At 38.4% G+C, this 17,081-nt stretch overlaps 1 protein-coding gene across 2 annotated transcripts in view; it reads right to left on the reverse strand.

The window, feature by feature from the left end:
* The window catches only part of TNKS (tankyrase), a 212,126-nt gene extending 201,852 nt beyond the window's left edge, over positions 1 to 10,274 (reverse strand). Inside the window, exon 1 of one of the 2 annotated variants that reach the window (XM_049632502.1) lies at positions 9,523 to 10,272. In XM_049632502.1, the coding sequence (XP_049488459.1) occupies positions 9,523 to 10,195 (673 nt within the window). In that variant the 5' untranslated portion in view covers positions 10,196 to 10,272. Of the gene's footprint in view, positions 1 to 9,522 lie in introns of both variants that reach the window. The other variant, XM_049632504.1, reaches the window with a different exon arrangement.
* Positions 10,275 to 17,081: the final 6,807 nt, after the last annotated feature.

Here is a 17,081-nt window from a genome sequence, read left to right on the forward strand (position 1 = left end):
TCTCTCAAAAATGAATAAATGTTAAAAAAAAATTTTAAGAAAAAACCCACAAATATTAAAAACTAAAATTCAAGGAAACCTTTCTAAAATAAAAGATCTGAAACTATAATAAAGAAAAGGCATATCATGCACCTGAGAAAAATCAACTTAGAGGAGCTAAGACCAAGATATATATGCTCTATTAGAATATGTTGACTTTATGGAAGAGAAAAAAATCCTTTGGACATCCAGGAAAAAAGACCAAGGGAAAGAAAAGCAGATTACCATCAGACTTTCAACATTAACAGTTTTTACAGAAGAAAATGGGATAATGTTTTAAATACTCAGGAAAGAAAATGAGAACCAAAGATTTTATATACAGTCAAACTGATTTCCAAGAATAAGCCAACAACTGTTACCGACATTTAAAAAAAATCTCAGACAATCCTGTTTCCAGGACAGCTTCCTGGGTAAACTCTGGAGAATAACACCAAAATAACTAGAGACATCAATATCAGGACTAGTGGTGAGCATTTGCAGCAAAAATGGCTAGAACTGTAGCTGTAAATAATGATTTCAGGTATCTATTGCTTTATACAAACTATTCCAAAATCTATGGCTTATGAGAACAACTACTACTTATTATTCTGATGATAACTGTGAATTACCTAAGCTCAGTCATCTGGAGACTTCATGAGGCTGGAATATCCAAGGTGGTTCACTCACTCAGCTGGCAGTGGAGACTGACTGAGAGCCACAAGCCTTAATTCTCTTCTCCATGGTCCCAGCATGGTGGCTGGGTTCCAAAAGAGAAAGTTTCCAATGGATGAATGTGAAAGTTTAAGATCTCTGAAGGCTCGGATGTCATATAGCAACACTTCTGCCACATTTCATTCATCCCAGCAAATCACAAAACCAACTCAAATACAAGAGGAGGGAAATAGGATGCACCTTTTGCTAAGTGATGTCACATACATTATTACATAAAGAGGAGGAATATATGGGAGTCATCTTTGGCAACTATCTATCACACATATACTTGTAGAACTAAAACTAAATAAAGTTGATAAGAGAAAAACAAAGTAGATGTGCAAGACAGCTTCCAGGATGGCTCCCAATGATCCCCATTCCCCATCATATACACCTTTGTGTAACTCTCCCCTTTTAATACAGGCTGGCCCTATTGATTTCCTTCTAGCAAGAAGAATACTACAAACGTTGATGAGACAATACTTGGGATAGTATATTTCGAAAGGACTCTAGCTTCCATCTTGCTTGTCCTTTCTTGTTCTCTCATTGCTGGCTCTGAAAAAAGTCAAATGTCATGTTGTGAGCTGCTCTATGGAGCTGAGGGAGACCTCAGTCCAACAACCTGCAAGGAACTAAATCTTGCTAACAACCACATGAACAAGTTTGGAAGCAGATTCTCCCCTCAATCATCCCTTCAGATAAGACCGTAGCCCCAACCCACATTTTGATTGCAGCCAAATGAAAGGCTTTGAGCCAGAGGACGTAGCTAAGTCATGCCCGGATTCCTGACCCACACCTGGAATCGTGACCCACAGCAACTGACCCACTTAAAATTACAAAATAATAAATGTTTGTAATTTTAAGCTCTTAAGTAGTTTCATAAACTTCAGGGTAGTTTCATAAACAGCAATAAATAACTAACACAGTAAACTCAAAATAAGTAGAAAGAAGGAAATAATTAAGGGAACAAACAATGGAGAAAATTAACAAAGCTGAAAGCTGGTTGAAAAGATCAACAGAATTGATAAACCTCCTAGCAAATCTAATCAAAGAAAACACAAATTATCAGTATGAAAAATAATAAAGGAGTTTATCTCATTAGCTCTTATAGACAATGTAATAGTAATAAAACAATATTATAAACAAATTTATGCAAACAAATTTGACAACTTAGATAAAATAAATTCCTTGGGAAATATAACTCACTAAAATTGGGTGATAATTGAGACAATCTCTTAGCCATCTATGTATAAAAGAAAATTCAGTATCAAAAATCCTCCCACAAAGAAAACTACAGGTCTAGTTAGTGTCATTTGGGGATTCTATCAAAAATTTGAGGAAAATTAATGGCAATTCTCCACACTTCATTCAGAAAATAGAGAAATGAACACTGCCAAATACACCTGACAAATATAAATAAAGTGTATTTGGCATAATCCTAATGCCAAAACTTGACAAAGACACCACACAAAAAAAAGAAAATTACAGACCAATATTTCTCATAAACTTAGATGCAAAAATCTTTAACAGAATATTAGCAAATAAAACATAGCAATATATAAAAAGAATAATATACATCATGACCAAGTAGCATCTACCTCAAGAATGCAAGGTTTGACTTAACATTCCAAAACTCAATGTAATGTAATATATTAAAAGAATAAAGGAGAAAATCCATATGGTCATCTCAATATATACAGAAAAAGCGTCAACAACCTTTAATGATAAACACACTCAACAAACTAGAAATAAAAGAGAACTTCCTCAATATGATAAAGGACAGCTTTGAAAAACTTAAAGCTAACATCATACTTAATGGTGAAGTAGTGAACATTTTCCCCTTAAGAGTTGGAACAAGACAAAGATGTCTACCCTCACCACTTTTATTCAACATTATCAAGAAGAACAAATACGAGTCATAACTGACTCCATTTGAAGATACAATTCTTCAATAAAATCCTAAGGAAATAGTAATTTTCTAGATCACAGGATACACAGTTAATATACAAATTGATCAAATTAGGGGCACCTGCGTGTCTCAGTTAGTTAAACATCTGACTTTAGCTCAGGTCATGATCTCACAGTTTGTGAGTTTGAGCCCTGCATCAGGCTCTGCACTGACAGCTCGGAACCTGGAGCCTGTTTTGGATTCTGTGTCTCCCTGTCTCTGTCTTCCACTGCTCACACGCTGTCTCTCAAAAATAAATATTTTTAAAAAATTTTTTTAAATTTTTTTTAAAAAAGAAATTGATCAAATTAGCAAACAATTGAAAAATAAAAATTTTCAAAATCCAATTTAATGGCATTAATATACATTTTTTAAAAACTAGGAATAAAAAATCTCATGAAAGACTCTTACACTAAAGTTTATGAAAACTGCTAAGAGAAAATAAAGGCCTAAATAATACTCATGCATTAGAAGACTCAATATTGTTAAGATGTCAATTTTTCCCAAATTGACTAACAGATTCAATATAATCCCAATTATCATCTCAGCATGCTATGTTGTAGAAATTGATAATCTGATTCTAAAATTTCAGTGAAAATGCAACAGACCTAGAAGATCCAAAGCATCTTGAAAAGGTTAGCCAAATTGGAACATTCAAAGTATCAACTTCAAAAATAACTACACAGCTACAGTTACCCGGCCAATGTAATTCTGACATAAAAACAGGCAAATATATCAACAAGACAGAATAAAAAGCCTGAATACAGACCCCTCCCCCTTATACAAGCATCTGATTTTTGACAATGAAGAAAAAGCAATCCAATAGAGAAAAGAAAGCCTTTTCAAGAAACAGCATCAAAAAAACTGAATATCCACCCAGAGAAAAATAAACCTCAACTCAAGCTCACAGATGACACAACAATGAACATAAGATTGATCACAAACTTAAATGTAAATGCTAAAACCATAAAGCTTTTAGTAAGAAACATCTATCTTTGTTACTTGGGAATAGGTGAAAGTTCTTACCCCAGTCATAGGTCACAGAAAGCAATAACTATAAAATAAACATACAAATAACATAAATTAAATTAAATTTGAAACTTCCATTCAAAGGACTTATTAATAACGGATCAGCACATGTGTAACATATAGCTAACGAGGGATTAACACGCAACTATATAAAGTACTCCCAAAATTCAACATAAAAAGATGAACCCAATGAAAGTAAACTTTGTCCAATTTTTAAAAGGACAAAACTTCATAAAACATATATAAATGGCAACTAAACAGATGAAAAAGTCTTCAACGTTAGACTTCAGGGAAATGCAAAATAAAATCACAATTAAGATAAAATTAAAACATCTGAGAACATGAAATGATGAAGATACAGAACAGCTAGAACTCTTACATATTACATTAATGGAAATGTAACATGACACATCCACTTTGGGAAAACGTCTGTAAGTTTATTAAAACTGAGTATTTACCTACCCTAAGCCCACCAATGTCAACACTAGGTATATGCGCAAGAGAAAGAAAGTCTATGTCCACAAAAAAAAAAAAATTTTTTTTTACAAGAATGTTTATAGCAGCTTCCTTCATTAAAGTCCAAAACTGGAAATACCCTAAAAGTTCATCAATAGGAGAAGAAACAAACCAACTATAGCACATTCATATAATGAAATACTATTCAGCAGTAAAAAGGAGCCACTGATACATGTTACAACATCAAAAACATCAGTTGAGCAAAATATATCTTACAGAAAAAGAGTAGATACTATAGGACTCCATTTTTATGAACTTTTAAAACAGGCAACTTATAATCTAGAGTGGACAAAAAGAACAATATTTGTATCTGGGACAGGGATTAAGGAAATGGGCATGAAGGAACTTTCTGAGGTTATGATGACTTTCCAAAAGGGTCTGAGTTGTCACCTTTGTCAAAACTCAGTGAATGGGGGCACCTGGGTGGTTCAATCACTTAAGCGTCCGACTCTTGCTTTCAGCTCAGGCCGTGATCTCACAATCTGTGAGATCGAGCCCCACAACTGGCTCTGTGCTGACAGTGAGGAGCCTGCTTGGGATTCTCTCTCCCTCCCTCTCTGCCCCTCCCCTGCTTGCACACATTCATTCTCTCTCTCTCTCTCTCTCTCTCTCTCTCTCTCAAAATAAATAAACTTAAAAAAATTACTTAAAAAGAACTCAGTTAATGTACAAATAAGATTTGTACAGATTTTACATTAAAACACAACTTTGTAAACAAACACTGAACTCTAGATAATAATATGCATATATTGGCATACTTAGGGAAGGTGCACAGATGCTTGCAATTTACGCTAAACTGCCCCCCCAAATAGACTGATAGAAGAATATAAAGCAGATACATATGTAATAGAAATTACACAGTATTTTAATGTATATAAACACTCCTCTATTGTTGACTAGTTTTATATAACATCTTACAAATAGCTATTTTGTTCTTTAAATCACTTACCTCCAAAGAGTGACATAGTTAAAGTACAAGAAAGAGAAACTTACCACATCTTTCTAACTAAAAGTTCAATGTAACTTTTTTTTTAAATGGTACCTTAAAGCATAAGATTTTAAGAAAACACTAAATAAAAGATAAAATGGAAAGACATTTATGAAGCTAGTTCCTTTTACAAATTAGATCCTTCTTAAACTCTGAGGCAGGGCATTTGCTTGAAAGTATAATCAAGGAGTTTACCAAACAATGTTAACTAAGATTCCCACTCCAGGACTGAAGGGTTCCGACTCATTTTCTTAGCCATTGATGGGCAACAGTTCAGAAAAAGTGATGTTTTTTATGTGTCTTTTTTTTCAGGTATAGGAACTTCATTTGTACCATCAAAGTCAAAAGAAAGCATAAAACTGCCATACATATTTTGCTGGGTTTGATACTGAAGCGCCTCGTATTACATATCCTAATCTTAGGTTAATTAATTACTTAGGAAGCCTATTTCAAAAGCTTATCAATTTAAATACTATGAAATCTCAGAATTCAATGCTTCATTAAAGTTTTTTGTTTTTTTTTTTTAAACCCATCTAAACTTTTCTTTAAAAGAGATCACATGAGAACATACTGGTCCTTGTAACAAAAATATGTCACTAGGAACTGAACTGAACACTCCAAATTGATACTATTTATATAGCTTTGACTGCTGTCCTTTAAATAACAGAAAATCAGGGTCAAGGATCTTATCTGTAGGAGAAAGTCTTATATAAACTCTAGTCAACAATGAAAAGACCAGGTCCTTTTGATATGGCCATCTTAAGAAGGCATTAGAAATAGTATTTTGAGAATCTACATAAACAATGGAAACTGGAGATTAAGTTTCTAATTATGGACAGAGTGATTCCATTATTGTGTCTAAGCCATATTTTAAATAAATAATTATCACGGTCCAAAATGGGATAGAAAAAAATGTTTAATTCTGCATCTGGAAAGAATTATGATAATATTTTTAAAAGTTATAAGGATTTAGGGGTGCCTCAGTGACTCCATGGGTTAAGCTACCAAGGCACCCCTAAATCCTTATAACTTTTAAAAATATTTTGGTTTCAGTTCAGGTCATGATTTCACGTTTCATGGGCTTGAGCCCTGTGTGGGGCTCTGCACTAACTGCACAGAGTCTGCTTGGGATTCTCTGTCTCCCTTTTTGTTCCTCTCCTCCCTCTCTCAAAATAAATAAATAAGTTTTTTTTTTAATAATAAAAGTTATAAGGATTTAAATATGACTTCATACCACTTGAGATCTTGAAAATGGTTTCATTTCATTCTATACAACTGTAGACTCACTTCTCAATGGAAACAAAGGCATTAATTAACACTCTTCCTTTCCAATCTTTGCTTGGCTAGATTGGACCCATCCTTTAAATCCCTCTCTGTCTAAAAAGACTTCCTTAAATGCTGTAAAACCAGGACAAGAAACCCTATTGCCTCCTCCACTAAAGTATATTCCGATAACTCCAGGTTACACACTTTATGGGGTTTTGTTATTACTGCTGTTCTTGTTTAGTCTTCCCTATTAGACTGTAAGCTCCGTAAGGGCTTAGATAGGCCTATCTACCACATCAAAATTGTGTTGGTATTTAACACCTGACCTATGACAAGTAACAAAACATTTGTGGAACAAATGAATTACAATTTTTAAACTTCTCCAACAAGGGATTGTTCCAATTTCCTCTTTAAAACAGTTTTTCTATGACAATCCCATTACTAGCATTCTAACCAAGAGTCAACTGAGAATTACTCTTAACCACTCATCCAACACTATGCAATGCACACAAATATGGAAGTATGATAAACTGCGGAGTGTTACGTTTTTATACCACGTAGTTTTACTGTGTTTATCTGTTTTCCACAACGAAACTAAAAAATTCTTCTTAAAAAAACAGTTAGGGGCGCCTGGGTGGCTCAGTCGGTTAGGCGTCCGACTTCGGCTCAGGTCATGATCTCGCGGTCAGTGAGTTCAAGCCCCGCATTGGGCTCTGTGCTGACAGCTCAGAGCCTGGAGCCTGTTTCAGATTCTGTGTCTCCCTCTCTCTGACCCTCCCCTGTTCATGCTCTGTCTCTCTCTGTCTCAAAAATAAACATTAAAAAAAAAACAAAAAAAAAAAACAGTTAAAAGTCAGGTTCTCATAATTACAACATAATTACAGGCCTGTGTGTTATTGTCCTGTAACTTCTTGGGTACACATAAAACTCTAAAACAGAATAAAAAGTAACTATTGTAGCACACAGAAGTTGATTTAGAAGCCAAGCACTGTTTTATGTGTGACTGATCCTAAATAAGTACATTATCACACATATACATATAACTATCCTCTGTTAACAATTACTTATAATGTGGTACAGTGAGGAATGACAAGATTTGTGATCTGTGCTGAACTAGTCAAGTTTGGAACAATGCATGCAAAAGCAAACCTCAGTTGACTTATTATATCAGACTCAGAGCTTTCATTTGACCTAAAGAAAAATAAATGCTATTTCATCTAAAATAAGCAACACCCTTGAGCAAATATCTACTATATGGGCCTGTTTATGATTCAATTCACTAAATACCTAATAGTATCTATACTATCTATAGTGTCTATACATCAAAAATGGATCCAGTAATCTAATAATGATTTCCTGTTTCTCATATTGCTGACCATGACCCATTAACAAACCACAAACAACATTTGTTAAAAATGAAATGGAATAGGATATAAAATATAAGAAGACAACACATGTAATAAAGGAAAGTATTATTTCCTAAAACTTTTGATTCAGTTTCTACGTGTGTGAAGCAATGTAAAATATATTTCTAAGTATAGACTGCAATAAAAAAAAAAAAAATGTGTGAATGCTACTCTTAAAGTTTATGCCCCAGTTACTTCTTCCCCCAAAACAGTGCAAAAGCAGAAACTTTCCATCACACACACTCACAAAGTGAAAAGTGACCTTAACCCAGGTATTGGTTTTAATAGTTTAAGCTTGATTTCACAAACTCTAAAATCAAACAGAGTTCAAATCCAGGTTCCATGATTCTCTGTGTGAATTTGAACTTATTTTAACAATAAGTGCTTCACGTCTGTCATCTGTAAAATGAGGGTAATAATATCTTTCAAGTTGGGGTAAAAAATATATAATACACATAGTTCCTATCTTTTACCATAAATAGAACAAACTGAAAAAGTGATAAGTATTGCCAACATAGCAAGAACCTTAACAGGAGGTATCTTCGGTGTGTTATCTTTGATGTGTGTGTGTGTGCTTTTTCATTTTGTACATTTCTGTCCTATATGAATTTTATAATGTATATAGAGCATATACATTTTTAATGTTTCTAATGTATATAACATTATTCTCCTTATATTTTAAAATATCAATAGTAGATATCTGGGCAGTGAGATTATGGTCCTTTTTTTAATACTTATCTGTATTTTATAAAAATATACTAGGTATTTTTAAAAGACAATGGCCAATTACTTGATTAAACACACACACACACACACACACACACACACACACACACAAAAAGTGTGTGGTCCAGAGTTTAGGAACTAGCAGGGTTTTTTTTTTTTTTTTTTTTTTGAAAACTAATGTGCCAGATGCTTCTCACTAAATCCTCACACAAACTTAGTATATCATTTTTGTCCACGAGAAAACCGAGGCAATTGAGATAAGGTAAACTGTCTATCAGACAAATAACAAATAGGAGTGTCCAGGACTTCAAACCCTTTATTTCTTCTACCATCACATATGCATCCAAACATTCTTCTCCAGTTGTTTCATATAGGCATATTTTAATCTACCCAATTAAGCTGTAAACTCCTTGAGAAAGGGGGAAAGTTTCACATACTTCATTTATGTCTTTCATTGGCTTACTAAGAGTACCATAGATCCTTAAACACTTGTTGAGTTACATTAAACTTCTTTTGGTCTAGACTATCCTCATGGAACATACCCGTGTTGTAAAAACGAAATAAACTAGTAAACAAACGACAAAACTCTTAAGACTGCCCAAATCTAACTTTATTCCTTCACACTCGTAACCGAAAAAGTTTAAGTATACCCATATCTGGAGACGATCTCTAAGGGAGTTTGGAAACGGGTACAAGTATCACTATGCGAACGCTACAAAAGAATGAATTCACACATTCCCCCACCACGCCCCCGTCATCCAGGCACTATCCTAAAGAAAGGAACCTCTAGACTTCCGGTGAGGTGTTGAAGAACCATAACCACGCCCCCACTTTATTCTATCATAACTTGTTTTCCATCCCTACCCAGACCCCTGTCCCCAAGACCAAACCCTTAATAAACAAAAGTCTCTGACCTGCAGCGAAGTGCAGGGGAGACGACTTCCGGCCGGCCATGTCCTTAGCATTCACGTTTGCCGCGTCCACCAGCCTCTTTACCCGGGACACGTCCCCATTGCGACAGGCCTCCAACAGTTCCCGTAAGGCCCCGCTTACTGCTGGGACCCCTGGCCCAGGTCCCGCTGCCCCAGGCCCCAATGTTGCTGTGGTGCTAACTCCTGCCGCCTCGGGGCTCTCCGCCAAGCTCGATCCAGGGGAGGATGGAGAGGAAGATGAGGAAGAAGTCGGGGAAGAAGAGGACGACGGTGAATTGTTACTGCCACCGCCGGCTGGGTTGGGAGCGACCCCGACGGCAGATGAAGCGGAAACCGCCGGGGCCACGGGAGCGGCGGCGGCCGTACAGATTGTGCTGGTGGTACTGCAACAGCTGGTACTGTCAACCGGCTCCGGGGATCGAGGCCTGTCGGGCGGATCCCGACTGCCATCCCCCTCCGGCAGCGCTAGGCCGTGCCGCGGGGAGGCGAAGGGGGCCAGGCCACCCGCCGTTGGGGAGGCTGGTGTGGTCCCCGGGGCCAGGCCAGGGCTGAGTGGGGGTGGAGGTGGCGGCGGCGGCGCCGAAGCCCCTGGGGCGGGCTGGAGCTGTTGTTGATGATGGTGGTGATGATGCTGAGAGCGACGCGACGCCGCCATCTTCGGACTCCCCCAGCACTGTCACTGCGGCAACGGCCCCACCGCCCGCCCTCACTTCCGACCGCTAGGCCAATTAGCATCCAGCGCACAGGAAATGATGCGGAGCGGAGTGGGAGGGGCCAAAGAGAAGGAGGGAAGTATTGGGAGCTCAGAGAAAAGCCGAAGAACGGGGCGTGGCTTTGTGACCGAGGGGCGGGTTTTGTGACTGAGGGACGGGCTTTGTGAAGCCTTGGCGGGCCGGCTGCGGAGGTTTGAAAGTTGGAGCCGACCACTCCATAAATGAGGCACTTTTCTTTCCTCCATTCTCGCTTTCAGTTTGCTTGCCTTGCCCTGCTCGGTTCTGTCGCCACGTCTCCTTCAGTCTTCCGTATCTTGCTCCGGAGCGTGCTCCTAAGGCGTAATTCAATGCAAGAAGGGACCGAATCGCTTATCATGTCTCAGGTGGCCTTGTCTGAGAAATGGAACTGTGAGTACCTACCACACAGAATTGTTAGCAGAATTAAATGAACAAATGTACACAAAGCGCTCTGACCATTACTAAAACATAACTATATTTAGCCCATTGGTAATTTATTTTAATGGAGCCCCCCATCCTCTCCCCTCCCCCCAGCTACTCCCCCCCCTCCCCCGTTATTCTCTTGGTCTCAATGTCCCTTCCTGTAAATAAGTATTCTCGCTCTGTCCACTTTATTAATATTCCATTTTAAAATAGTGGTTCAGGGGACGCCTGTGTAGCTCAGTCCGTTAAGCGTGGGACTCTTGACTTAGGCTCAGTTCATGATCCCACGGTTCCTGAGTTCCAGCCCTGCATGGGGCTCTGTGCTGGCAGTGCAGAGCCTGCTTGAGATTCTCTCTGTCTCAAAATAAAAAATAATAAATAAATAAATAAATAAATAAATGGTTCAGATTGCCAGGATTGGAATTCAAACTTCTTAATTTACTAGCTGTGTAAATTTGGGTAAGCTGTTTAACCACTCTGCATCTCACGTTCTCCTCTGCAAAATCGAATTAATAGTTCCATAATTGTATTGTTAACTATTAAAATTATGATTTTTCTATTCTGTTATCTCTGTACTTTTATTTCTCGCCTAAAGCTTGGCTCTAATAATTATGAATATGTTCCTTTTGAATTCTTTTTAGCTGAACCTTTCTTCCCCAATCCTCTGGCCTCTGTTGTCTCTCCCTCCCAAACTAAAATAAAAACTTGACTGCTATCCATCATTCACCTTTAGATGCCATTCTTTAGTAACTGCTTTTTCTCTCTTTCTTCTGCCTGTACCTACTTTTTTGATCCGCCGTCAAAAGAGATGTGTCAGTGCATGGGATAATCTCAGTGCAGTGTCCATTTCCTGCTTCCTATTTAATAGTCAACTACACATTGTGGAAGTTTAGACAAAACAGCATTATTCCAATAGAGGGGACATAGATAGCAATTGTGTCTTAAGAAAGGACAAGGATTACATGGGTCAAGTAGAAATTGGTCATTGCAGAATATTAAACCAGGTATTGTTTCATATGTTCATTATTAAATATAAGTACTGTGATGTTAATATTCCCACCTAAATAAACAGGTAGGTTTATTTAGAAATACCATCTACATTAAACAAGGTCAGTAACATAATATTGAGTGACATTTGTTATCATCTCATCTGGGATTACAGATTATAACTCTCAACTGTATGCATCTGTTTTACAAATTTGTGCCATTGTTCAGAAATGTGTGGCTGGATAGGAAAACTCCCATCAGTACAGCTAACATCTGCCCACAATACACATTCTCCTGGTTTTCAATGTTGGTGTTTTTTGTTTAAGTTTATTTCTTTATTTTGAAGGGGGGGGGGCGGTGGGGGGAGGGGCAGAAGGAGAGAGGGAGAATTCCACTGTCAGGTGCAGGGCTCAAACTCACAAAAACTACGAGATCATGACCTGAGCTGAAATCAAGAGTCAGATGCTAAACTGACTGAGACACCCAGGCGCCCCTCTCCTGGTTTTGAATCTTAGTTCACAGCACAGGATAGTATTCAGAAAAGGGGTTTATCAACATAATACATTAGATGCTCGTAACTCACCTCGTGCCCCGTTGACTATGGCCTTCTTCCTGAATGGGAGGCATAAGGAATATCCCACCTGGTCCCTGATGTCCAATTACTCACAGATCATGAGAAGTAGTAATGTTTACCCTGATTCACATGCATCTACTGTGTCTGTTTATCAGTACAAAATAAATAAGAAAATTTCTGCTGGATAAAGAGAAACAGGCCAAATTGCCTGAAACTATTCTACTGGTAAACTAGGTCTGAAAATGCATTTGCTCACTTGGAAATTGCCTTTTCCCCCTCCAGTGGAAAGTAGTAAAGGTACTTAACATTAAGTATTTATAAGGTTTAGGTTTATATGGACTAATGTTCAGCTCTAAACAGGAAAGGGCAGATATCATTACCTAATCTTTTACAGCTACACACAATTCCATGAGGAATGCATTTTATGCTAATGAAAAGAGCAAAGTCTGAAGTCAAACCGGCTTGAATCACATCTCTGAGGATTACTAGTTGGTTAATCTTGGTAGATATGCTTCAGCTCTGTCATTCAAAAATTCTGATTTTATTGTAGCATTGCCATGAGGATTAAAAGACCTGTTGTTTTGTAAGCACTTCCCCAGTGTTAATTTGATTCTCTTATGTGGTATACGTAAGGTGTTAATAGGAACTCATAGCCACTATTGATGCTATCTCCTTACAACTTCCTCTGTGACAAAGAGAGTGGCTGGGAAAAAATATCCAACATTTTACATGCAATGGGAATCTTAAACAAAGAAAGATCAGGTTTAATTGTTTCCTCATCTGAAAATTCAAGATTTTAGACAGTCCCTGACTATCTCCAAGAATTATTGAGGATCATAGTTATGTGGCACCCTATCACTTTCAAAAATATTTTCAGAACAATCATGTCCATGTGGCATAAAAATGTGAGCACAGAACACTCTCTGAAGCATTATTGTTGACACAAAAGAAAGAACCACCAACTCAAAGGGCACTTGCCTTCTGGACTGTGATGTAATGTTTGTTTTTCCCCCAGAGGGATCATATGAACGCACTTTGTAAGTTACATAGTCATAAACTTGCAGTTGCCAAATCTCAACTAGACTTGGTGTGGTTATTCCATCCATGCACTTCTCATTGATCTGCCCCAAATCCAAGTTCACTGGTAGAATTTTAGATCTACTAAGTCCACTTATTCTTCCATGCTCTGAGCAAAGCCTTCTCTGCAAACTCAGAAGCGCAGACTAGAGCTATAGATTAGGTGAGGCGGTGCCATTTCCTCACCTTGGCCTTTGAAGGTGTTATTCTTAAGTCAGAAATAGCCATTATGCCCAGGGCCCAGATTTCTCTATGAAAGTAGTACTAAGCGGAGAGAAACTTTAGCTGAATTGCTATTCAGAAACCCAGGAGAATATTATCTTGTAAAGCCACAGATGTGCAAAAATTCCAACAGCTGCAATCATGCTAACCACATTGTATCTGAGGAAGTTTCATTAAAAGGAAAAGCTGAACAATTTATTACAATGCAATAAAATTACAGTAATTTAAAGATCCCTACATATTAGCTTATTAGATTTTCAGTTGCTTTGTAAGATATCTCTTCCATAGCAGGGTCTCTGGATACTGTTCCTAAGACGTCTATAGTCTGCCCTCTGATAAATTGGGTTTTCTCCTGGTGTGGTCTATACACTTGAGACTAGTCACTTTGATGTGAAGTATTAATTCCAGGCAGAGAGGCAATATAATATAGTAGTAAAGAATGGATTCTGGGGGCAGCTGGGTGGCTCAGTCGGTTAAGTGTCTGACTCTTGATTTCGGCTCAAGTCATGATCTCGTGATTCCTGAGTTTGAGCCTCATGTTGGGCTCCACGTTGACAGTGCTTGGGATTCTCTCTCTATCCCTCCTTGTCTCTGCCCCTCCCTTACTCTCTCTCTCTGAAAATAAATAAATAAACTTAAAACAAAGAATGTGGATTTTGCATTTAGACTGCATGGTTATGAATCCTAGCTTTGTCACTAATTAGCTATGTGTGATTAAAGGGTACCACATCCTACATTTTGACAGACAGAGATATATAAAAACCTATTTTCTGTGCTTTAAAAAAGTGGTAAACAAGGTTTCCCACCAAAACATTCTTTTCTTTATAAACATTTTTTACAAAAGTAAATAAAATCATATATGTGTTGGGGCGCCTGGGTGGCTCATTTGGTTAAGTGTCTGACTTCATCTCAGGTCATGATTTCACAGTCTGTGAGTTCGAGCCCCGCGTCGGGCTCTGCGCTGACAGCTCAGAGCCTGGAGCCTGCTTCGGATTCTGTGTCTCCCTCTCTCTCTCTCTGCCCGTGCCCCGCTAGTACTATGTCTGTCTCTCAAAAATAAATAAAACATTAAAAAAAATTAAAAATAAATAAATAAATAAAATCATATATGTGTGTATGTATGTATGTATGTGTGTCTATGTGTGTGTGTGTGTGTGTGTGTGTATTATGGATTAGCATATGGCTTCCTCCTCAAAAGAGATAAATACCTGCTATTCCCCAAAGTCATAGACAAGTCTAGAAAAGTTCCAGAAAGTTCTGGAAGGTATTGATAAGGAATGAAATAAATAGCTAATAATGCACATGTAATGATGCAACGGCTTATGTAAGTTTGGGTGTAGCTCACGTGAATAGGGCTGATGCAAGAGCAAACCAATAGATGGTGAGGCGCACCCAGAGCGCTCGGCCTCCCCAGTCAGAACATGGGGCTAGCCAGCCAAGCCATGATGAACATATATCCCCAACTGTCAGGGGTTTTGGTCTACCACATAGTGACCATGACCTCACCCCTGGTGAAGATTGGAGTAAAGACCTTGACAAGCAGAGCCCACCAGACCTGCTGGCTGGAATAAGTGGCAGCCAAGCCATTGAGAGACACTAGTCAGTCCCGAAACACGTGGTGTGGGCCATCACCAGCTATCTCCTTTTGCTTTCTTGCAGTTGTTGCTTGGCTCATTGAGAGAAATAAATGAGTAAAAGTTGTTAAATGATATTTGTTAAATAAATGGTCATTGTTAAATGATATTTGTGTGCAACTTCTCACAGGATTGCCTACTTCCTTCATATCATGTCTTTATTTTGATGTTGTTGCTCACGAGACATTGAGTAATCCAGGAAAGATTATTTAACCTCTCTGTAAACCCACCAGCAAGGCAGGGATATAAAGCTTTGTTGTGAGAAGTAAATGAGTTAATATATGCCAAGTGCTTAGAACAGCTCCTGGCACATGACAAATGCTATGTAAATGTCAGCTCTTATTCAAAAAGATTAATGCACCCTTATGCTTATTGCTGCGTTATTTACAATAGCCAAATTATGGAAGTAACCCACTTGGGTCCGTTGATAGATGAATGGATAAAGATGTGAGATGTGTGTATGTGTGTGTCACACACACATACACACATACACACATATATATTATTCAGGCATAAAAAAGAATGAAATCTTGCCATTTGCAACAACATGGATGGATCTAGAGAGTATAACGCTTAATGAAATAAGCCAGTCAGAGAAAGACAAATACCAAATGATTTCATTCATATATGGAATTTAAGAAGCAAATCAAATGGACAAAAAAAGAGAGAGAGAGACAAACCAGGAAACAGACTCTAGAGAGAACAAACTGATGGTTCACACTGAGGTGGGGGGATGGGTGAAATAAGTGAAGGGGATTAAGAGTATGCTTATCGTGATGAGCACTGAGTAATGTATAGAATTGTTGAATCACTATATTGTACACCTGAAACATAACACTGTATGTTAATTACTCTAAAATTAAAAAAAAATAAAATGAAAGTCGGGGAAAGTTACAAGTGTCAGCTCCTATTATTATCAAGAACTGGGGAAGGCCTCTGGTAACAAACAGAATGTTAAAGTTTACCTGAGAGATGTGACCAGTTTTGCCTGCCCAATAACAAGCAGGTTTCTTCTCACCCAATGGCTTTGGTATCCAGCTTCTTGCACCTACTTCTTTTTTTGCTTTACAGTGTCTTACAGGAAGGTCTAGTAAGCTTGGAAACTGAAACGGCATCTTACATTTGGGGAAAGGCAAATACCATTCCTTTTGGCTGCAATCAGGCTTGGGGGAGGTGGAGACTGCAAAGGAGGGCACCTCAGGAAGGGAGTGTGCAGGTTTCTCCCTCAGAAGATTCTGCCCCGCTCCCTGTGCTGAGAAACCACTGTGGCTATTGTATGGGAGACCACCTCAAGAGAACCCAGCAGCCATGGTCCTGAGGTCACTGAGAAACAGAATGTTTGCAGAAGAAATCTCCCAGAGAAGATGAGCTCACCATAAATCCGCAAGCATGTGAGAAGGGCCAACAGTGTGAAAGGAAAAACAAACCCAGCGAATGAAAGGCCCTACACCAGAGAAAACAATAGAGGGATCCACAATTTATTTTCATATCCATATTTCTGCCTTGTGGTAAACTGAATAATGGCACCGCAAAGATACCCATGTCCTAATCCCTGGAATCTGTGGGTTTAAGGTGGCAGATAGAATGAAGGCTGCTGATCAACTGACTTTAAAAGAGGGGATTTTCCCGGATTTTGTGGGTGGGCCTAATGTAATCACAGGAATTCCTAAAAGCGCAGAAGGGAGGCCTAAAAGAAGATTTTTGGAAGCAATGTGAAAGAGAATCACCAGCCATTGCTGGCTTTGGAGACGAAGGAAGGGAGCCACAAGCCAAGGAATGTGGGCAGCCTCTAGGAGGTGCAAAGGGAAGGAAACCAACTCTCCTTTAGCGTCTCCAGAAAAGAATGCAGCCCTGCCTACATCTTAATTTGAGCCCAGCGAAGCCCGTGCCAGC

The sequence above is a fragment of the Panthera uncia genome, chromosome B1 (assembly GCF_023721935.1).
Source record: "Panthera uncia isolate 11264 chromosome B1, Puncia_PCG_1.0, whole genome shotgun sequence".
In the NCBI taxonomy this organism is placed as follows: domain Eukaryota; kingdom Metazoa; phylum Chordata; class Mammalia; order Carnivora; family Felidae; genus Panthera; species Panthera uncia.